The sequence below is a fragment of the Mustela nigripes genome, chromosome 15 (genome assembly GCF_022355385.1).
Source record: "Mustela nigripes isolate SB6536 chromosome 15, MUSNIG.SB6536, whole genome shotgun sequence".
Classification (NCBI taxonomy): Eukaryota; Metazoa; Chordata; class Mammalia; order Carnivora; family Mustelidae; genus Mustela; species Mustela nigripes.
The window spans coordinates 10,462,370-10,486,342 of NC_081571.1; the positions used below are offsets into that span (position 1 = coordinate 10,462,370).

General features: G+C 47.3%; 1 protein-coding gene across 2 annotated transcripts in view; it reads right to left on the bottom strand.

The window, feature by feature from the left end:
- Positions 1–5,465: 5,465 nt before the first annotated feature.
- The window catches only part of FLT1 (fms related receptor tyrosine kinase 1), a 176,297-nt gene continuing 157,789 nt past the window's right edge, over positions 5,466–23,973 (bottom strand). For both annotated transcript variants that reach the window (XM_059378154.1, XM_059378155.1), the window contains 7 exons: positions 22,999–23,110; positions 21,372–21,471; positions 15,974–16,079; positions 15,568–15,710; positions 13,452–13,536; positions 11,604–11,698; positions 5,466–8,573 (listed from right to left, as the gene is read on the bottom strand). In XM_059378154.1, coding sequence (XP_059234137.1) covers positions 8,372–8,573; positions 11,604–11,698; positions 13,452–13,536; positions 15,568–15,710; positions 15,974–16,079; positions 21,372–21,471; positions 22,999–23,110 — 843 coding nt within the window. In that variant the 3' untranslated portion in view covers positions 5,466–8,371. The remainder of the gene's footprint in view (positions 8,574–11,603; positions 11,699–13,451; positions 13,537–15,567; positions 15,711–15,973; positions 16,080–21,371; positions 21,472–22,998; positions 23,111–23,973) is intronic.

Here is a 23,973-nt window from a genome sequence, read left to right on the forward strand (position 1 = left end):
GTTTGTAGTTTTTGGGTACCAGTTTATTTAAGAAGATGATGTTTGCCTGATGATCGAGATTTCAAAGGCTGAATACTGCCTGTGTGTTTGGAGGAATTGTTGGTGGCATGTTTATTCATTAATTTACCAACTATCTGTGAAATGCCTACTTGGATCTGTTCTAGGTACTAAAAATGCAAATGTGAGTGTTTGTTATTTATAAAGTGCATAGTTATACTCAAAACTTTTTTTTTTAAATTTTATTTATTTATTTGACACACACAGATCACAAGTAGGCAGAGAGAGAGTATACTCAAACATTTCTATATAATACCTGGCTTTTACAATGTAGTTGAGGAAAGAAGACTTACTTATGTGAAAGGATAGTGAATGGTAGGTGGCTAACCTTTGATTCAGTACTTCAGTAATTTACTATTTAGGTATAGGTCTTCTAGAAACATTATTCAGAATATAAGAGTAGATTTCAAGAATGGCAAAGATGTTAACATTTGTTGAATCTGAGTACCTACTGTTTATTTCCTATACATTTGAAAAGTTAAAAAATACAAAATAGAGGGTGATAAGGGACTTGAGGCCTAGGTGAACGGAAGCTAGAGTAAAGAGGTACTGAAGTTCCTTCACGGAAGGAACTGTTGAGTTGCTTATAGAAATTTGGAGAGAGAGAGAAGAGTGTAGAAGGTCCTTGTGGGGATAAATTTGATGGCAAATTAAATTTAATTTGATGGCAAATTAAAATGACCATTGGAGGTTCATTGGGAAGAGAGACTAGTCTGCCTAGAATAGGGGATGTTTGGGGGGGTCTTTTAGATTTAAATTTTATGAGAAAACATTAAATATTCTCTTAAAGCTAGGCCAATGTTAACATCTCCTACACTCTGGTGAATGGACATACACACTGGTTTATTAGTTACATCTCCTGTGCTCTGAATAGTCGAAACAGGCGTTTCCCTCCACCTTGAGCAATTGTGCTCTTAGGGATGCATCTGTAAAATATCTTTCGTATAAGTGTGGGGGAAAGGGTATAGTGATGAAAGATTTACTTATTTATTTTAAAAAAAAAGACTTCTTTTTTTTTTTTTAAAGATTTTATTTATATATTTGTGAGAGAGAGAGAGTGAGAGCGAGCACAAGCAGACAGAGTGGAAGGCAGAGTCAGAGGGAGAAGCAGGCTCCTTGCGGAGCAAGGAGCCCGATGTGGGACTCAATCCCAGGACACTGGGATCATGACCTGAGCCGAAGGCAGCTGCTTAACCAACTGAGCCACCCAGGCGTCCCAAGACTTCTTTATTTTTAAAGAAAGAGAAAAAAAGAGAGCATAAATGGGAGGGGCAGAGAGAAGGAGAGAAAGTCCCAAGCAGACTCCACACTGAGTGCAGAACCCGACACGGGGCCCCATCTTACCACCCTGAGAACACAGCCTGAGTTGAAACCAGGAGTTGGATGCTTAACAGAGTGCGCCACCTGGGCACCCCAATGAAGAAAGACTTTTAAACTACACGTCTTTAACGTTTATTTAAAGTAGTCTGGATGATGGTTAAGAAACTAGCTTGCCAGAACAAGCCTGCCTGAGTTCATATAGAGGCTGTACTACCTAGAGCTCTGTGATCTTGGGAAACCACCTACCCACAGTTGAATGATTTGGGATTCACTCATTCATTTCATATTTATTGAATGCCTATTAAATGCCCGGCATTGCTCGAGAGGAACCAACAGAACAACTCTGACCACTACAGACAAATATTTCTGCTCTTACAGAGTTTCCATTCTAGTGGGGAGAAGACAAAATACATAGTAGCGTAAGTGGTACTAATGGCTATGGAAAGATAGGAAAGTAGGGTGAAAGATGGTGATGGGGTTACCAGATTTAGTGAATAAAAATAGAGAACACAAAGTTGAATTTGAATTTCAGATAAACCATGGATAATTTCTTTTTTAGCATAAGTATGTCTCAGGTATTGCATGGGGGATACTTGTCTTAAAAAATTAATTTGGTTATGTGAAATTTGAATTTGGATATCCCTGTGTTTCATCTTGCAACTTGAGATGTGGGGAATGTGGTGGTGCTGCTAGAATTTCCAGTGGGATGATCTGGGTAGTAGCCCTCACCAAAAAGGTGCTAGTCAAGCAGGACTTGAGGTAGGAGCCAGCCATGCAGATATCTGAGGGGGAAGAACTCCAGGTTGGAATGGAATGGAACGCCAGACAAAGGGGCCAGTGTGGTTATGGAAGAGTAGGGAAGGGAAGTCAGGTAATGGGGAAGGAGGGTCGTGTTTTGGAAACCATTTTAGAGCCATTTTGGCTTTTACTCCCATTGAAAGGAGAAGCTTCAGGAAGATTTTAAGTGGGAGAAAAACCTGATATAATTTAAAAGGATCTCTTTGGTTACTTAGTAAGGAGCTCCTGCAGTATTTTGAGCAAAAGATGATAGGGGTTTGGGGCTGGAGTGATAGCAGTAGAGGTGGCATGAAGTGATTAGATTCCGAATATATTTTAAAAGTAGAGCCAAAATGATGTCCTGATTATTGGATCAAAATCCAATTATTGAAGTCAAAATCACTGGTAAGATTTTGAGGTGATGCTGACAGGAAGGAGGATTCTACTGAATTGAAAGATACTTGGCAACAAAGGTTTTTTTGGAGGGTGGCAAGAAGGATGGGGAAGCGAGGAAAGACAGTTACGAGTTTGGTCTGGGGCCCGTTACGTTTAAGATGTTCAGTACACATTTGTTCTGGTTACTTATTTTGTAATGAATGACTCCAAACGTACGGCATAAAACAACGACCGTTCTATTATTCTCAGGAATTCTGTGGGTTAGGAATTTGGACAGGGCACAGCTGGGATGGCTTATCCCTATTCCATTAGGTCTGGGGCCTCTGCTGGGAAAATTCCAGTGGCTGGGGGCTGAAATCATCTGCTCTGGCATTGGGACTGAATGACCTAAAAGCTGGGCTCAGCTGGGGACTGCCTGTGGAAGCACCTATACGTGGCCCCATCCTGTGGCTCCACCTTCTCAATTATTGGTGACTGGGTCTCCAGTGGGAGCTTCTGAAGCATGAGTATACCAGGAGACTCGGATGGAAAGGGCATGATCTCTTCTGACCTGGCCTCAGAGTCATGCAGTGTCAACTTTGCCACATTCTGTTGATTACAAGTGAGTCACAAAGGCGTCTCTGATTCCAGGGGAGAGGAATTTGGTGGGGAAGTGGCAAGGGCACATTGCCAAAGGTCATGTGGGATGAGAGATGTTATTGCCACTATTTTTCAAAAAAATACAGTCTGCCACAGCATCAAGAGATGTCAGTTTAACACACAGGTGTCTGAGTTTGGAGCCTGGGAGACAGATCTGGTCTGTACATGTAATTTGCAAGTCATCATATAGACGTCATTTAAAGCCCTGAGATTGGTTGAGATCATGAAGGGAGTTAGTATAGACGGTGGAGAGGAAAAAGTCCAAGGGCAGAGCCCTGGGGTGACTGAACAATGTGTAAGAGGGACAGAAATGACCCATGAATTAGGAAGAAAGGTGTGCAATGTCCTGGAATCAAAGTTAAAACAGGCATTTTCAGGAATAAGGGGCAAGTTGTTGTTGAGTCCAGAAAGGCTGAGACTGAAAATTGGCTGTTGGATTTAGCACTTTGCAGATAACCGATACCCTTATCAAGGGCAGTATCCGTGAGCGGGACAGAAAGCTAGGCTTGAGAGGAATGAAGAGTACTTGGTGGATGAGGGATCATAAACAGAGACTAACCACCTCAAGGAATTTTGCTGTCAAGAGGAGTAAAGAAATGTATTGGTAGAGGGGAAAGAAGGGTGGAAGATTTTTTGTTTTGTAACATGGGAGAGAAAATAGCATGTTTGTCTGATCTAGTGGGAAAGGGACCAGCTGATGGCTGTGAGGGAGTGCTGTGTTTCTGGAGCTGGGTCCCTGAGCCTAAGAAGGAACCCAGCTGCTTGAGGAGGACGTGTTTCAAACTGGCTGTCCAGAAGAGAAGGCTGACTGTGGAGCTCAGGTGCTGGCAGGCAGGTAGATGTGAGGGTGAGATTTTGAAGCTCTCTTGATTACCTCAATCTTCCCATTGATGTGGGTATAATGAATGTTACAGGTCGCGTTGGATTGCTTTGAAAAATGAATGAGTTTATTCCTCTAAGGCACTTAGCATAGTTGCTGGCTCATGAAGTTAATCTATTTTTGTCTGAGATTAAGCCCTTAATCTTTTTAAAATGGGTCTTCTGTGATAAGTTGTCATATTAAATGGGTTTTTTTCTTTTAACAATCTCTTATTGAGTAATAGCACACACAAACACACAGGTTCGCAAATAAGTATAGAACTCTGAATTATCACAAAGCGAACACACCTAGGTACCCAGACCGAGAAATAGAACATTTGTGGCATCTAGTTGGTTTTGTTTTGTTTTGTTTCTCCCTTAAAATACCCTTAGTTCAAAAAATAGAATGCTAGTCATCCCTATGTTGGAATCCAGGATATTTTTGTAAAATTTACTGGCCTGTGAAACCCCAAAGTCTGGTAATATGTTTAACACTGAGGAATCCAGTAAACCTTACTGGGCCATCCTTCTGCTGGAAGAAAGAAAGTAGCAAAGAAAGAAAAAAAAAAAACCACAATTCCCAAAGGTCCTGTAAGTTTACAGAGTCATGAGAAAATTTCAAAACGATGATGTGACACCAATTCTTTGAGCATTCTTCAAGTCATGTGCTTTGATGAGTGACTTTACTCTTATGTTATGAAAATCAGTAATATTTTTGAAGGATTTCCAATTTGTGAAGATAAAATGCCTTGTGCCCTCTTCAGTTAACTGCACATATACTGGGATGAGTCATTTTGCTTCTTTCTTGTGTCTGTACCCAAGAGAATCAGCCTGATTTCCCTTACATGTCTCCAGTCTAGTTTCCTCATGATGTTTTTAGGAAGGTGATATAAGACCACTTTCCAAGATGATGTGTTGGTCACTTATGTCTATTAGTGATGATCTGAATTATTTCTCTTTTTAGGATGTAATCCACCAAAAGACAAGCAAAGGACACTTAGTAGGTGTACTTTTCTTAGGGAAGCTCTTGTGTCTTGGGCTTTTGTCTAATTACTTTTATGGTTCCCTGCACACCACCTCTAATACTCAACCGTAAATGCACACACACACCCTGTAATTGTGGTCATCATTTCTTAGCTGAAAATCAGTGTCTGGGAAAACCCACCTCTTTTTAAGTTAAGGGTATTTCCATTTGCAGCCAGCACTTACCCTCAGTGTGTACATTTTACTCTGATTGTGTTCTTTTTAGTGTTTTGTTTTCTGGACCATGTACCTAGCATGAGTTTGGTTTTGATTTACCGATGCTTTAGAACCGTCATCTTGCAGCACAGAGAGAAAGCTCTCAGAACACCAGTCCTCCACCCCCAAGGAAACCCGTGACCCCTTTTTTCATGTATAAGCAAATTGGAGAAAATATGTAGATGTTTTTAGAAGTTAATTTTATTATATGAAGATAGCATACAAAATACATTCATAGTGACTAGAGATGTAGGACCAAATTAAGTCTTACTTATATCTGCAGCATATATTCTTGGTATGTATAAAAGTAACTTTAAAATTCCAGTCTCCTTAAATAGTTACGCACAAAACACACACACGTATATACACATAGTTACTACCACTGTCAAAGATGCGCTCCTCCTTTCACCAGTGAGAAGGGGCTGGCGAGTATCTGTTTCATGTCTGACATTCTTACGGGCTGGGAAACAAGGCACAGCTAGAAGACCTACATGACATTTTTCAGGATTTGGACGAATTTGTTCCATGGGCTAAAACGAAGGTCTGAGCATCACTTCTTAGACTAACTAGATACAGACTTGCATATGGTTTCAGTCCGTTCCACCCACACTGTTACACATACATGGTCTCAACAAATCCTGAAAGGAAATGCTGCTTTACTTGTCAGTGCCAACTATTTTTGTCATAAATGGCAAGTGGTTCCAATAATATCATCGGTTAATTAATGTTTTAGTTTTCAGTGCTGTTTAATAAATGTTCAGGGCCGGTAAACGAACCATTCCGTGGCAAGCCCTTTGCCACTAGATAGACCCATTCCTGTAAGCTTCCACTTTTCTTTCTGCATTAAGGCTCTAGATGGAACCATTGTTGACTGATGGACTCGTGGAGGCTATAAACCTGAGTCTTTGAGCAGCTGAATTAACACAGTTCTAGTATATGTTTTTGTTTTGGAAAGATGGCATTACTAAAGTCTGACCAATCCAGAATTAGATCATTGAAATCAAGATGCAGTACCTGTAGTGAAGGTTTTTGTTTTCACTCACTGCTGGCTCCTTATTTGATTTGAAAGCATGAAAGAATTAAGGTCTTCTTTTGTTTTCCCTATTCAACCTCCTTCTGGTTCCCTGATTGATACGGTTGCCGGCTGTCCCAGATGCTTTTGTGCGTGCAAAGAAGAGGAAGAACAAAGCTTATCCGCTCTTCTGGTCCTGGCCTGGTTTTGTTGGCCCTGGGCTCTTGGTGGAGAGGCCTGCCTCACCTCTCTGCCGGCCAGAGGTTTCCCCAGCAGAGCCACCAGTGGTGCACCTGCCGCCTCGCTTGGGGTGTGCTGACCGTCCCAGCTCTTTATACTAAGAACCTTGAAACCAGAGTGTGACACACAGGGAAGGAAGCAAAGATTCTTCCAGTATATTTCAGGTTCTAGAGTTAAGTTCCTTGCATAAAGGGAAGCATATTCTTCTCTACCACCAGAAGCAGCAGGTCACTGTTGTCTGTCCAGCCTGGACTGGTTTTAGAAGGTGCATACATCCTAAATACATAGCATCAAACTGAGCCAATTGAGAGAGCCAGGGTCCTCAGACCCTGAAAAGTCGGCACCGTTGTGTACCCTGTCTCCCTACTTCCATCATCCTCAGACCCAAGGCAAGGTCCAAAGCAGATGAAAAGAGGCTTTTCTCCTCTTGATGGCTCATTAACTAATATCCTGAGTCCCAATTCTAAAAGTATCTTGCATAAATTACATATCACCTTTTTTCTCAAGGAGCATAAAGTGCTTAATAAACATTGGTTAACGTTCTTCCACATCTTTCCAGTAGACTAGCATGAGACAGTAGAATCCCCATTAAAAAGGAAACATGGTTGACTTCCTAGCCTTTGGGTCCCAACCAAACCAACTCTCTGTTGGTTTGGTTGGTATAGAGATGGGGTTTTCACTCTGTTCATCCTGTTTTGGCTCCATCTGTCCTGGTTTTGGTATAGAGGAAACCATCCGCAAGACTCATTTTCATCCTCCTCAGCTTCCTTTTATAACTAACTGGACAAAACAGGTTAATGTGAAAAATTGAATGAAGTATCTTGATTATATATTAAGACTCAAAAAAGAATCTGACAGTATTTTGGAACATGTGGCTTAAAGCCCGACCAGTAACCCTAAACAGGCCAAACTCGTTCCAATTAGCTTACTCAGAGCAAGGAACCTGCTAAGTGTGAGGCCATCACGCTGCAGAGCCGGCTTAGCTCAGGGTGAGTATTCAGCGTATCTTGCTAGAGGGGCCTGCAGTCTTGGCTCAGATTTAAGCACAAGTTCAGTGCTAGAAATTTTCAAATGTGCCATATATGGGAACGGGCATAGATCCAGTCCCATAGGTAAGATTTTAAAATTTGTTCTGTAGTTCCAAAAAAATACGTTCATCCTTTTCTTGCCTGCCAGAATCCGGAAAATGTCCCCTTGTCCTTCTGTCCTGCCTGCTCCCTGGCTGAATTCTCCATGTGGACTGGGTTCGGTCAGGCTGTGGAAGCCACAGCATGGTCATGGCTGATAGCCCTCTCCTACTCCCTTCCCATCTGGGACAGCACAGATTCCCTACAGTGCTCCGTCCTGTTGGCTCTCTGCTTCCTTTCTCCCTTCTTTCCTTCTCCTCCTCCTACGTTGCTTCTGCTAGAGGACCCCAGAGACATTGCACAGGCCGGCTTGGGGCTGGTTGCCTCCCGGTTCCAGGAGGCTGGGCCCTATCAAGTCCATACTGCACTGCGGGATCAGTGCATCTCCCGAATCATCAAATGCCCTGTGGTCTCGGGGGTAGGAGCAGGTAAGTCATTGGGCTTAGAAAGGGTTTCTCTAACACACTGAATAATGTGAGGATTTACCAGTGGTGTTTTTCACTTATCGCTATTACTCTATCTGGGGTTACATTCTTGTTAGTCAAAAAGAAAAAAAAAAAAAAGCACTATTAAAAATCACAAAAGGCAGCTTGTTCCTGTGGAAAGATAAAGGTGTAAATTTATATATGTGTCATACTGGCAAAAGCTAGTTTTCAGGGGGCATAAATACTTGTGTGGTTCTAGAAAGAAGGTGATGTGTCAAACTTTAGACAGGTGGGGTGGAGTATAAGACCACCGAGTTGTAGTCTGGGGGAGGAGAGCAGCACGAAATCTTCTTTTCCAGCTCTGAGTTGTCATACGTGAACCTGCGTCTTCCTCTGTTGATGTGCCCACACCCGGAAGGGCAGAAAGCAGGCGGCGTGAGGTCAGAAAGCCCCGACTCCTTGCTTTTACTGGTTACTCTCAAGCTAAAGAGAGAAAAGAAAAATAAATAAATAAATATTGCGAAACCGATTGCTTGAAAACAAATGCTAACGTCCACTCCTTCCTGTTAGGTCTTGGCTCATAACTGTTCTAGAGCTAATGATTATTGAACCCCTTCTCCGTCTCAGGTCAGGGGTTCTGTTCTAGGGCCGTGCGCTGTTTCTCTACTACTAGCTTGGGGGCACCAGGCAGAGAGATGCCTTCCTCTGGCCAGGGACTGGACTGAGCGAATAGATACTGCAAATCCATAATCCTGGGTGGGAAATAATTCCAAGACGGGTATGGCCTTCCCCTAGTCTCGGGCCAGCTGGCTACCGGGGTAGGCTGAAAAATGCCCCCGCCTCTAAAGCACGTTGATCTCAAATCCCTGGAACCTGGGCATAGTGCTTTGACAAAAGGAGTATTACCTCATGTGGCAAGACAGGTGATGAAGCTAAAGGTCTTCAGAGGAATCTCGGCTCTGCCAACACCCTGGTTTGGGACTTCTGGCCTCCAGAAGTACAACAGAATGACTTTCTCTCGGCTTAAGCCTCTAGCTTCGTGGGGATGTGTCACAACAGCCTCAAGAAACAAACCGCTTCAGACAGACGGATCAGTACGGCTGTTTCCCTACCATGTTTGTATTCTAGAAAATGGATATTAGGGGACTGTCGCTAGCAAGGCTCAAAGGAGAAGAAACTGGCTTCTGGTTCTTTGTTACATCCAGCCTGAGACAGACACACAGGGAAGAAAAGCTGCTCTTGTCCTTTCAAGTTCGTTTGTTTCTTCATGCTGGGGTGAGAACGAGAAAACCTCGCATGTTACCGCATTATTCCGATGGGGCCTGGGCTAACGTCAAGCATTCGCCGTATTTTTAATGTCAAGAGTCGAGGGCAAGATGATTGCTTTCCTTCACAGGGATCTTGAGTAAGTGTTCCAAAATAGGGAACAAAAGGTGGTTGGTAGTCTGCTTTCTTTTCTCCCTTATCTGCGTCATCTTTGTGAGGGTCCCCTAACCCGCTCCCCTCTGAGGGGACTCTGCTCGGGTACCATCACGGTGCTCATGTTAAAAGGAAACAAGTGCGAAGACCTGCCTGTCAGCGTGCCTCCCTTTCAGACTTCCTTGTGGTGGTTAAATTGTGCTAACTCTGTCACTGAGGGGCATTTGGGGCCACATTTTGACGTGGATCAAGGTCAGCGAACTACAGCCTGTGGGCTGGCCATCTGCTTGGTTTCCTTTTTTTTTTAACAGCTTTATTGAGATACAGCTCACCTGTTTAAGGTGTGCAGCTGCAAGGTGTTTAGTATATTCACAGATGGTGCGACCATCAACACAATCGCGTTTAGAACATTCTCCTCACCCCGCAAAACACATACCCAGTTGCATAGCCGGTTACCCTTCCTCCCCACACTTCCCACCCCCGGCCCTAGTCTGCCACCGACTGACTTTGTTTCTATAGATTGGCCTATTCCTGGCATTTACGTAAAAGGACTCCTACGCTATGTAGTCTGTGGCTTTGTTCACTGAACAGTGTTTCCGGGGCTTGTCCACGCTGTAGCATGGGTCCGTACTTCATACTTCTTATTGGCAAATAATATTTGTACGGGTGTACTGCGTTTTATCAACTCATCAACTGAAGGGCAGTTGGCTTGTTTTTACTTTGGGTTATTATGAATGCTGCTGCCATGAACTTTTGTGACTAAGCTTTTGTGCGGCCGTACGTTTTCATTCTGTTCGGTATATACCGAAGGAGGGGGATGGCGTGACTCGAACCTTTGGAAGAACTGCTGCTGTCCTGTTTGCCAAAGGGACTGTACCATTTCCCATTCCCACCGCAACACACGACGCTTATAATTTCTCCACATCCTCATCAACGCCAACTTTTCGGTTCTAGCTCTGCTAGTGGGTATGAAGTGGTGTATCGTCATGGTTTTGATTTGCGTTTCCCTGATGACTCATGACCTTAAGCAACTTTTCAGGCGCTCATTGGCCGTAGCCATCTGTTTCTGTAAAGTTTACTGGAACATAGCCACACCTCCTTGTTTATAGATGGGTGATGGCTGCTTTTATCCTACAGTGGCAGAGTTGAGTAACTATTGTTTTTAAGATTCTATTTATTAGAGAGAGAGAGAGAGATTGAGAATGAGCAGGGGGAGCAGGACAGGAGGACCGGGAGAGGGAGCCTCTTCGGCTGAGCAGGGAACCCGATGTGGGGCTCGATCCCAGAACCCTGCGATCATGACCTGAGACGAAAGCAGAGGCTTAACTGACTGAGCCACCCAGGCACCCCAAGTAGTTGTTTTCTATGTGACTCCTGAAGAAAAAGTCTGCTGACCCCTGGTTTAGAGGAGAGAGGAGCACGTTCTGCCTCTGAGTGAGACGGGCAGGCATTGAGTCGGGAAAGGTGGGAATGCCTTATAGGTCAGCTCAGCCTTTGCCTGTCCAGCACGATCCCTAGGTAGAGAAGAGCACAGAGAAGCTGCGGTGATAGGGCCGGTCATGTAATTCCAACAGCACTTGCCAATGGCCACCATAGGGAGGGTGGGGTGCCAGGAGCCAACAAGAAACCAGCCTTCTCTTGGAAGCGTCGGCTTCTCAGGATGGCATGTATTAGGCCGGGAAAACAGGACCGTGTGCTTTCCCATACCAATGCTGCCAGCCCCGGGTATAAGCACGGGCCAGCTGCCCTCCCCGCCCCCATAAGCATGTCTCCATTTGACTTTTGCCCTGTTCAGTTGGGCCTTGAATCGGGCTCCTTCCAGCCGAGACACTGTGTTTCGTGTGTTTGGACTGCCTGTCCTGCTAGAATTGTCCGCACATTTCTACTTCTCGAATCCTTCTCAGCACTCGGTGCTCATTTCTTTGATTTTTATACCCTCCTTCTTGCCCATCTGAGGGCAAAAAGTGCTTTTCTGCAATGCCTGAACACTGTAGTTCAAGAGGGTGAGTGGTCCCCACTGAGTTTTCCCCAGCATCTTCCTTCATACCCTTCCCCCCATCGGCTGGTCACAGAAAAGACCCCCAGCTTCCTTACTCAATCTTCACAGAGGCCTTGGGTTTGCTCTCAGCCCAGGTGAAGCGCTTCAACAAGGGGGAGGCCAGCAGGGTGCTGCTGTCCACCTGGTAATCCTGGAGGGAGGAAGGAAACAGAGGTCACTCCTTGGCTGACCCCAGAGAGGTCCGATGGGGGGGGCGTGATACTGGGATGCACGTCTGAAGTCACGCCAAGCTCTGTCCTCCCCTGCCTATTAAGACCAAGCACTTCTCCATATGTGCAAATCAAAGTGTTGTCAGTGGCAATAAACACCTATTGTATTTCTTGTGAAACCTACCAGCGGAGACCCTGCGACTTTGAGGTACTTCTTCCTGAAGGTGACAAAAATACCTTTCAACAAAAGGGGAAGCTTCAGGTAACAGGAGAGCATTTTTCAAAGTAAACTTGGATGCAAATGATTGTATACAGCTATGAAAGCGAATTATGGCAGAAGATTGTTGTCTGTGAGTATGCCGCTATTTGGGACCTACCTAAATGCAAACACTGCGAGACACGTTATAAAGGCCTGGTGTATTTTTTTTTTTTTTTTTTTTTTTTTTTTTTGTGGACCCTATGGAATTTTTGGGCCCTCCATGGTCACGGTTTGCAACAATTCCTTTTTCTCCTTGGTTCAGCTTTAGCGTGGAGTCCCAGGCAGGCTCCTGCGTACTCTGCGTTCCCAGCGTGTGGACTCCACACTCTGTCCCTCTGAGCCTCTGACAGGGCGTGTTCAAGTGTGTGTACTCACCAGCAGGCAAGCCTAAGTGAGCAAAGGAGCTGCTTCGGTCCCCACTGTATCGGGCTGGGGGAGGGGTGAGGTGGACAGAAATCTTCCCTGTTTGGCTCAGCATCGCTTCCTGGCACTTAAAGCCGGCTTAAGAAGCAGAAAAACAAAATTTCCAGCTACTTTTCTTTTGTGTTCTGCGGCTTAGTTGTAATGCTTTTAAGTGTTCCAGTCATCTTTTCCTCTCTAGTGTGTTTGAAACTCTCCTGGTGCTTTCTAAATGACGACAGTGCTGGGTTTCAAGGTCACAGTGTTTGCAGACATCACCTTCCCACGGGGGTGGGCTTCCCAGCCCTTTCATGGGACCTGGGCCTTACCAGTGCCCCTCAAACTTTGCCATGCACATCTGTCCCCTGGGGACCTTGTGACAGGGAAAAGTCTGACTCCATGAGTGTGGATGGGTTTTGAGACCTGGCATTTCTAGCCCGCTTAGTGACCACGGTGCTTATCTGGAGATCACACTTCAAGTGTCAGAGGCTTGGTGGCAGAGGGGTACTCTCTCAACCTCACATCCCAGAGTTTCAGTGGGACCAGCTGGATAAAGCCTTGTGTTTGCCGGGCTACACTGTTTTCTCTCAGTGTGGCTGGGTAGGACTGTGGCTGTTCAGCTTCTAGAACCTCAGTGGGAAGGAGCATGAGGCCTGGGTCGACTTCTCTCAGGACCGCAAGGCTATTCTTAAGGGAGAGCTTTTTGTTAGATCCTGAAGACCCAGCCACTCACAGCTTTAAGTTCCTCCATTAATCTGAAAGCAGGATTCCATCTTTGATCGCCAAGAAGCTTAGAAACACTATGAGGTTTCCTAAGGGACTCAACTATGCCCAGGTGAAGACGTGGTCCTGGAGTGAATCCAGGGTCATCGTCAAACTATAGAATTACCCGCTTTCAAGTTAGCTCTCTATAGCTAAGTCTTGTTAAGTCTGTATAGTTAAGTCTTGTCACTCCCCTGAAATTGTCATTTCCGCCACTACTCATGACTGACCCCCACGGACTGAGAGCCACCAGACTACCGGAGTTTGGATAGAGACCGCAAAAAGGCCTTGAGTATGTGAATCCCATTACTCACATCAAAGATAGAGGTGGTGTTTGGTGAAAGTTCTTCAAAGGTTTTGATTCTCTCCAGACTCATGAAATTGAAAGCATTTACGTATCTGATGAAGAAGCAGAAAGAATAGTCAAGACAGGAAAATGCATCCAGCTTTTATTAGCTGGGAGACTGTGGGCACTGTATCTTAGCTGAGGTGAACCACAGTCCCACAGGAATCCCCTGGCTCCTGAGGCCGCAGGTCTCCTGCTCTGCGTGCCCCCTCGGAATCTTCCCATGGCAGGCAATCCACACTGCATAGTTTTGAGCAAAACCCCAGAGGACCCTTGAGAGACTCCTCAGTGGCTGGGCTTCCAGTCCCTTGTGGAACGGGAAAAATGTGAGGCCTAGAAGAAACCTGAATCCTCACACGGTCTAAACACCCTATCCTATAAAGGAGAGAAATGATGCCCAGAGAAGGGATAGGACTTGATCACGTAGAGTTGCCTACTTCTCAAAGGGTGTGAGGAGACCAGGGAAATGACCTTGCAAGGCCACACAGCTGATGTAACAGCTAGTCCTGTATATTCTCTTCTGGGGTTCCAGATTGGGAGAAATGGGGAGCATTTTTGTGTTTTCTCCTATAACTACTGGTCTGTTGCTGAAGACCCAGTAGGAAGGCTGCAGAGAGCTGCACTATGTGCTTCCTCCTAAGGCAAGTTCACCTACAGACTGAGTTTCTCCATCTGAAACCCCATCATCACCTGTAAGGCCAAATTTCTTAGCTAAGCTAGTTATTGGCCGAAGGCTTAGCAGCATCCTAAAAAGGCAAAAATAACTGACAACTTCCTTCCCCCACCACTGATACAATCAGATATCGCTCATCCCAGCTAGTTTTTTAATCTTAAAAAAGGGTGATTCATCTGTGTCAGCCTCTTGGGCTGGTTGGGAAGTGTGAGCAGGTACCACTGACCTATAACCCACGACCACAGATCCGGGCTGGTCTTCTAGGCCTGTCAGAGATGGCTATTGGTCCTTTCAGACTGCCCCAACCCTTCGCCATGCCTCCCTTGGCTGAACTGGGGCCAAAGCTCTAGGGTTGTGCCCACGCAGATAAAGATGCCACAAGGCCCACAGGATAGTCTAAATGTCCTAAAAACTGCTTTGATGGCATGGGAACAGGGAGCAAGTATCCAACCACCTAGGTTACAAACTCCAATCTGGCGCTTACCATTTTGGCAAGCCTCCTGCCATGGAGCCTTAATGTCCCCATTTGTGTGACAGGACTAATAATACCTGCTGTAGAGTACTGTTTAGAGCATTAAAGGAATTGATGTCCACAAAGAGCTGGGCACAGGGCCAGGCCACACACAGCGTGTGTCTGTGTGCCCAGTAGTACCGAATGCATACGATACGCGTGGAACCGTTAGCAGCAGTGAACATCCTCGTGTACTGTTAGGACTGGTGTGTGATGCGTGTGTAATCACTACTAAGGACGTGCTGATACACATGTAACCACTTGTGCCAAACGTGTGATACACATGTAATCATTAGTACCCAAGAGCCAAGTCCTGCCCCCCCCAGTAGAGACACTAAATCAGTATTTTTCCCCTGTATCTCTTCAAATTTCTCTGCAGTAATGAGAGATAGGCTAGTGTGTCAAGTAAGGAAAAAAAATGTTTAATCTAAGGCTGTATTAAAAAAAAAATTATGGGGAAGGAAAGAAAGAGGTAGGAGCATTCTAGAATAAAACTGAAGAAAATGTAATGTGCTGTTCTTTTTTTTTTTTTTTTTTTTTTTAATGTGCTGTTCTTGATTGGATCCTGTGTTTGTCTTTTGTTTTTTCTTAAGGTATAAAAGACATTTGGGGAACTTAAGGAAATAGGAATATTTAATAAGGGAACTATCCGTTTCTTTGGTGTGATCATTTTGACGTGGCAACACAGGAGAACGACCTTCTTACAAGATTTTGGGGTAGAATGTTATAATGCCTTAAGTTCTCCTTCAGTTAGTTCAGCAAAAACAAAAAAATACACCTATAAAGTCTATACATAGAGACAAAATAGAGCAAAAGGTTAACTACAGCTGAATTTAGGAGGTAGACCCGTTGTCTAATGTTTGAAAATGTTATAAGACTGAGGAAAGAAAGAAATCTTACCTGACATTATCAGAACTTCCTGAATTAAACTTTGGATGTGAAATATCTTCCTTGAAGAAGTCATCAGAGAAGGCAGGAGGTGAATATGTGAACCCACTATTTCCTGTCAGTATGGCATTTAATGGGATATAGTCCTTGCCATCCTAAAATACCAAAGATGGAACTCTAATTATACAAATTTCTATTTCAACCCATGTCTGGGAAATAGGCCAGCTTCAGCTGTCCCATTTCTGCCATCTCTGTTGTGTTTTGGGAAGATAATTGTGCATACACACACGCATACATGCACCACACTTAACTGCTAATCTCTGCTATTAATAGCTCTTACACAACAAACAAAACACCCCCTTGACTTCTATTCAAAGGCATTTGGGGCTTCTCCTATGCAAGATAATCTCAGCTTTACCTGTTGTACGTTTGCTTGAAGCAAATCGCCTAGCTTTTCCACAAGTTCTGCAAATCTTGGCCTTTCTTTTGGGTCTTTGTGCCAGCAGTCCAACATGATCTGGTAGCTGTCGGGGGGAAAGCACAACAGAAGTAGCTGAAGACCAGTGGTAATCGTGTAAATTGCCCCAAACCCATCAGCAAAGTGATGCGTGTTGTCCCGTAGACCCAGACTAGGCTTCCTGTAGCATTTCGTGTTCGCCTTCGTGTTTGGACGGGGATAGGCCACACCCTCCCATGCAAGGCTGCTGGGACCAGGTCCTGTAGTAGTGGGAAACACGTCTACAAAGGCAGACTAACAAACCAACCCTCTGGAGCCCATCGCCACCCAGGTTCTTTGGCATGCTGGTCGGTCTGCAGGAGGGAAGGCGTGAGCTGCTCTTGAATAAAGCTGGGCTCCTGAGAAAGGAAGCCCCACCATGGACTTGCACTTGACTGTGCCGTGGAGCGCTCCTCCCCCCACTCTCAAAAGCAGGGCAATGTCCCTTAAAGGTAAAAGCTCACATACACACCAATATCCATGGGCATATTGTTCGTAGTACTTCTAATCTCAGGCTGTTAAGAAGCCTGAGCCAATTTTTTTTTTTTTTTTTTAAAGAAGCATGTGGTGTGTCCATGGCCTCGTGGCTCCATGATAGAGCTCAGCAGTGGAGACGGGTGGAGAAGGCATTGTTTACAGGACCCCTGTCCCTTCCAGAAGGTGAACATTTGTGTAGAGTGTGGGTCATTCCTTGGGCCGCCTGCAGGTTCTTGCATACGGCTCCGCCCCGCCCCCGCCCAGCTCCAGCATTTCAAATTCGCCATCACCAATGGGCCTCCCTCACCTCTCAAGGAGCTAGGTACAGACTGAGTGAGGTATGGACATGTTTGTCTTAATCTCCCAGAAGCTGGGTGGTGTCCTGGGATTTAAACGTCAACAGGCTTCCCCTACAAGTCTTCTCCTCTGACCTTGGAAATTGGAAAGGTATTGGGTTCTTCTCTTGGTCTTGCTGGAGGGAATGCAGGTTTCAGCCTGCCCCACCCCCTCTGTAGAACAGAGGCCTGAGGCTTGGAGATTTACCCTCCTTGGGCTCTTGGCTCTCCTCAAGAGCTGTTTACTATTTGTAATCTCTTCTCTTAGAAGATCATCTGGGCTAGAGAGGTCTCTGACCAAGTTGGAGCAAAGTCCGAATGGCCTCAGAATTTGGAACCGGATCAGAACCTGGCTGTTGGCGCTATGGGGGAGGGACCACGTCTCCACACCCCTGACCTAGCTCAGGCCCTTCCACAAAGGTACTCCAGTATCTGATGTGAAGTCAGACTGGTCTCTGGGAAGACCTAGCAAGGCTAATCTGCAAAATATATATCCTGACTGAGGAGGGGGATAGAGGCAGTGCTCCGAGCTTCCTGGCAGCTGGAGAAAAAGAAGAGTAACTATGTGATGCACATAAGGCAAAAGTTAAAAACAGACCAGATACTTGGAAGAAGCCTGGCTGTTCCTAGAACTGAAATCCGAAAGAAAGCTGTCCTACATGCCTCTCAACACTGTCATTTCCATCTAGGAAATAACAACTTCATGGGACTGTCTTGTACCTTGTCCTTCAGTGTTGGCCAAAGCCTGAACAGCAGAAGTATCACTCCGGAGAAACGACTCTGAGAGGCAAGACACTGTGGTCCAGGCTGTGTCTCCTCAGGTCCCCAGGGCAGGGGTGGCCCCGTGTGGTCTTTGGACAACCTCCGTGGGTACCGGTCTTCAAAGGCAAGCTCCTCTACTAGATGGTGGAGTTGAGCGCCTACTTTCAAGTGCCCAGCGAGCACTTTGATTAAGGGACTGGGGCTCTTAAGGATCACTTGTCTGAATCACAGATTCTCCTGACTTTGTCCAAACTGATAGGTCAAGGCTCTTCTCCGAAGGTGGCTCTGGTTCCCTCTGGTCTGCGTATTTCATCTACTGTACCCATTTTACTTAACTCCCAGGAGGTGTGGTGGGGCTCAATGGGTCCCAAGAGCTGGGAAGGCCAATGTCAAGGACCACTCTACGAGGCTCAGTTTGCAGACACGCAGGATACTGAGAGTGAGGAGGGGGAACACAGGCTCTCCAACTTGGGACCTATTGTCCCCGCTGTCTAGGAGACCTAGGACAGGGGCTGCAGTGCCCAAGGCCCCTGGCTATCCGTGACCACTAGCCTCCGAGCCAGGGCTCAGGACACTTGCTCTGTTCAGGCAACCCAGGCCAGCCTGCTAGTGGCCAGAGGTCTGAAGGGGCCTAAGACCATCTGCCCGATCCTATGTGGAACTCATGGTTTACTAAGTTTACACGGTTGACTAATTTTTTGAGCTGGGTGCAAAAACGTTTACCAAGGAGACAGGAGGTCACTGGACCAAGCCCGTGGTCCCACATCCCCTGGCTGCACTGGCTGTGATGTGATGAAGGCCGGCCTGCTTCCATCTTACCAGCCTGAGGCCGAGGCCGTTCTAACAACGAGCAGTCCTGGAGGCTGTTGGAAGGACATTCAGTGTATATGCGGATAATGTATAAAAGGTAACCAAAGCAAGAAAGGCTTGAACCAGGCCAAAAAGAGGGATAGTCTTGTTGGGGGCCTTGGCTTCTCCCAGTCAGTACCCTTTCCCTGCTGAGCCAAACGCCGCCGTGAACAGGATTCTCCCTGGCTTCTCTCAGCCCAAACTAGCAGAGGGGACCACCTACAACTACTTGCTGTTTTTATTTTGATTCTCGGTTTCGGATTTCTACTTTCCTTTCCTCTTGCTTAAAATCCAATGCAAATCATCTCCGCAAACACCAAAGGAAAAGGAAAAAAAAAAATCAAAACATTCATTGCTTATTTCCTTATTGAAAGACATCTGATTAAACAGGCCCTGGGCAAGGAACCAGCCACTCAGGGTCGAACCGTTTACATCACTAAGTAAACAGGTTGAGCCCAGTAAAGAGACATGAGCTGCACCCACCCCAACAGCCCTCCCTGAAACCAGCTGGGGGAAGGGCTTCCTGTTCAAGCTATCACCCAAGCCCCCAAATGCGCGCCACTTTAGGCCAAGTTCAGGTCACAGGGGCTAGTGCTGAGATCTGTACTCTGTCCTCCACCCAGGCCTTCCCGCTGTGGAGCAAACAAGAAGGCGCGTTACGCCACCAGCTCTCGAATGCTTGAGAATGGCTGAAGGTTTGGATTCTAGCCTTCTGCGCACACATTTCACAAAGCCACTGCTTTTCACCGTTTCTATAACTCCCCAGCGTTGAGGAACCATCCTTTTGTCTATAGGCTGCATGGTTTTTCAGGGGTTTCCTGGAGTGGTTCATGTGGAGACTTAAAGCTTTGATAAAGCTTTGTACCTCTACTGTCCTTTTGGACTGGAATCTGGACAGGTATTAGACCCTGCAAGCATGTAGCCTGGTGTTGTGGACTCTGGGCTCAGACACACTTACTAGCCATGTGGCAGACCACTTAGGTATTCTGTGCCTTGGTTTTCTCACCTGTGAAATGGCGTGAATAATTGTACCTACTTTGTAGGGTGGTAATGAGCATTAGGTAAGTTAGTATGTGTTCAAGGACCCTTAAGACGGTGCCTGGCACTTAAGCACTTAATATCTTAAGCACTTAAAAAATATTAAATGTTACTCAGTTATTATTACAGTTCGTAGTTGAGAACTAGTCTTGTGATTGTCAGATTTTTAAAAAGAATTATTTATTTATTAGAGAGAGCAGGAGCTGAAGGGCAGAGGGAGAGGGAGAAGCCAACTTCCTGCTGAGCAGGGAGGCCGATGCAGGGCTCGATCCCAGGACCCCAGGATCATGACCTGAGCTGAAGGCAGCCACTTAACAACTAAGCCACCCAGGCACTCCGTGATTGTCAGGTTATACGAAAAGTGGAAGGAATATTCAAAGCATGAGTGGACACATTAGAGAAACCTTTTTTTCCTAAGGAATGTGGAATATATGTCTAATTTAACAGTCCTGGGATATAGGGAAATCCATCTAAAAGGCTTCTAACCATCTCCTCTGCTACTTAGTCGATGGAGGACACATCACTTCACTTTTGAGATGATTAGTTTCATTATTCATCAAATTCAAATTATAACATCTGCCTATTTGCCCCTCAAGGATTGCTGGGAGCTTTCGATGGAACTGTGTCGGGGAAGCACTTAGAAAACCATAAAGTGCAAAGTAATCTCATTTCACTCCAGATCTCCCCGCGGTTGCCCCTCTCCACCAAGCAAAAGGAAGCAGGCGATTAAAAGCTCTCTGTACCTTCCAGGCTCCGCAGCTCAAATGTCATCCTGGGGGCTAATCTAGTTCCGTTCCCAGGTCTCAGGAGCCCTGCATCAAGGTCTCCGGACTTTCCTGACCAGACCCCACAGTAGCCTGACAAGACAGGCGCCCCAGCTCCTTTCTGCACTCCCGCTCCTCCCCGGAGCTGCCTTCACGGGCCCTGAGTCTCCCCCCATCCCCCCATCCGGGGCCTGACTTAGTCTTGTCTCCAGATGCTTAAGGAAAGAGACTGCAACCTTGAGCTTTGGCCAAGCCCACGCTTCCTTTATTCCCTCTGACTCCTCCCCAAAGGCCATCCCAGGGCTTCTGACAAGACCCCATTGTGCAGGTAGGACAGGGAGGGCCGCCTGCCGGTTCAGGAAAGGTGGTGCCGCCGCAGGAAGGCCCGAGTCCTTGTCAGCAGCTGGACGGAACTGCCCGGTGTCATCCCGTTCCTGCTTAGGCCTCAAAGCGCAAAACCTCCACAAAGCTTCAGGGGCAGCAGGGTGTCTGAGGGAGGTCAGCAAGTGTTTGCGCAGTGGAGAATGCCTTCACACGGAGCCTAGACTCTAGGACCGTAAGCGGGGACCCCCTCAAGAAGTTCCTCAGAGCTGCCAATTCCTAGAATGAGTCTTGACAAGTCGTAATGCCCACAGAGCCTTCTGGGGAGGATGATTACCACTTCATTCGGGAGAGTCCCCTTTCCCTCTCCTGCATCTTTTCCCCTGAACGCCACATGAAAACCCCTCATGGGTCTCTAGCGTGAGTGGAGGACGCCCTCCGTCCCCTGGGGCTGCTTAGCTCATCTGGCTTCTGCTTTGGGAATGAGGACAAGGTCTTGTGTTCTGTGCCTGGGTGGTCTGTTCACTGCTCCTGCGTTCATGCCTAGAAGCTCAACTTCTGAGTTCAGTTCCAGCTAATGGCCTTGAAAAGTCATGTCCGTGCTCAAGAGAAGTAGGGAGGCACAGGTCAGGGATAATGTGTCCCGCTTCCAGCAAGTACTCCCAGCACAGCTGGGCCCAAGAGGGGCTGAACGTCAGCAGGACTTCCCCTTTCGAAGGTGTGCTGGTGGGGAGAGCACGGTCGGGCGGGGAAGGGAGCACACGGGGGGCTCACATTTCAGGAGTTGCGTACTGGGGGGCCCTCATCCTCATGCCTTCCTTCAGGCGGCTGCAGAAGTCCTCGTCCATCTGCACACCCGGGTATGGAGACCCACCTGCGGGAGACAGCGAGGGAAGCACAGGGCTTGTCATGGCTGAGGGTGCAGAAGACCACGGGGCGGGAGGCGGGGTTGGGGGGACGCGAGTTCATGTCTGCCGCCTCCCTTTAAACTGATGGCTTAGGACCATATCCCCCATGGAATGGATCGCCACAGCCAGTACCACCCGCAGAGAGGCTCTGCAAACCCTGGTCAGCCAGTACCACAGGCTTGCTTGGTGGGTCCTGTGGTGCTGGCTGTCAGAGGCCCACAGGCCGTTCCCATGTCAGGAGAAGGGGTGTCCTCGGCAGGGCATGCCCCTCCCCCAACAAGGAACTCTCAAGAAAGCCCGTCATCTGAGACTCCTACCTTGGGTGACTGAGAATCTTTTTAAAACCCCAGTGGACCTGGGCTTGGATAGTCATGGGTCATTCACACCTCAGTGAGAATGCTTTCCTTCAGCACTGTCTTGTGAATGCTGCTGGGAGCAACCCGAGGGAAGGGGGACCTTGAGCTCCAGGGTGAGACTGAACGGGGTAGGGTGTCTGTGGGCTCGAGTGTGCCCAAGGCGGGGCCCAGATTCTGCCTTCCGCCAGTTCTCCCGTCCAGGAGACCCACATAACCCTTCCTTTTAGGGGGATGCTTGGCTGGAACTAGGGGCAACTCCGCCTCCCGGCCGGCTCTGCTCCAGACCTAGCATCTAGTCTCTCTCGACATGTGTTTGTCTGCACTTTCTAATGTGTAGGAAGCAGCTGGGAGGCGTGCGGCTCTGGCCCTGTGTCACTGTGGGGCCACTGCGGACGCCAAGCTGCTTTCAAGGACTGGAAGCAACAGGTGTCTGTCATCGAAAGCAGGGGAATGATTTTCACACATTACAGGAAACCAGGGATGTTACTGGGTGACTTTTATTTGCTCTGAAAGGCAAATTTTTGGCAAAGTCTAAAAGACTGTTGGCTAGACCCCACACTTGGGAGGCCTCGGAGCATCAGTGTGTGTCTGGAAGCAGATGTGGGCCCTGTGCACATCTGTGTGCCTGGGATCTCCAACAGGGCTTCTCACCAGCCAGCATGGATGTTATCAGAAGCAGAATAAATGCAACCGTGTTCCCATGGCTCATCCTTGGTAAACCAGCGTCTAGGGCCAGCTGCGCCCTAGAAACCAGCAGCGGCCCATTTCTAACAGTGATGCCGGGTGAGCTGAGCTTGCTGGGATCTTTTTAAAGAGGGGAGGGTGGTGCGGGGCGGGGAAGAAACAAGGCGTTAGGAATTGGGGGGTTTGAGGAATTAGAAGAAGCGAAGGAGAGGGAAAGTAGTCAGACCGGCAGAGGTGATGCTGGCGCCCCCCCCACCCCATGTGTGTCCTACAGAGTGTCCTCGCAGTACAGGGCACTCATGCGTGCACTGTCCTCATGGGAGCTCCTACAGGGACCCAGGCATCTTTTAGAAGCTGGTCTCAGGGTAGGTCTATCAGGAGGACCCTCGACAGAGGATGTAGACCTTTGGTTCTGGACCATTTCTTTGCTCCCTTCCGTCCCCCCAGATTTACCTAGGGAGAAGATTTCCCACAGCAGAACTCCGTAAGACCACACGTCGCTCTTGGTGCTGTAGATTTTGTCAAAGATAGATTCGGGAGCCATCCACTTCAGAGGAAGTCGAGTCTAGAAAAGGGCGGGGGGCCTTGAGCAGAAGGACTGGAAACAAAGCACGTTCAACCCAAGCGCCCATAGGGTCACCTCCCAGAGAACACGTGGCCCACAAATCATTTCCTAGAACAGCTATGGTTTCCTAAAATGGAGGAAACTCTCATAACACGCGTTGTCACCCTAATAAAGTGGACAATGTCGGCTGAGCCCCTCCCATGTATCCAGCCTGTCCTCCCTCCAGAACTCTGGAAGCCCTTTCTCCCCTAAAAGGCATGTGCTCTATGGGGTTCTGGCAAAGGCTGATCTGAATTAGGACACATCCGGAAAAATCGACGGTTTTCAGGGCTTTGGTTTTCGGTATTTAAGAAGGAGGATGTTGAAAGGCATTGCTGTATGAGAAAGGCAGGATTCTGAGGTCACTGAATCGGGGAGCGGGCAAAGGCGCTGGAAGGAAGGAAGGTGAGAGATCACTGAGGAGACCGTTTGGCTGGTTTTCAAGTGTGGGGACAAATCTTCCATCTCTTCAGACAGCAGGAGTCCCGGAGGGTTAGGCCTTCACTGCAGATGGACGGGATTTGACAGGAACTATGGGATCACGGCGGGGTGGGGGGCGGGGGGAGAAACAGAAGTGGGAGAGGCTGGAAGCGACAGAGATGACAGAAAATAGGGACAGACTTCCAAAATGAGCGCTCCCGAGGCAGATTTGGTGTTCTCCTTTTATAAGAAGAGAGTGCAGAGCAGTGGTTCTCAAAGTCTAGCCCCGGGAGCAGCTGTGCCTGCAGCCCCTGGAAACTGGTTAGAAAGGCAGACCCTCAGGCCCCACCCACGACTCCGTCAGAATCCCCGGGGGGGGGGGGGGGGGGGGGGGGGGGGGGGGG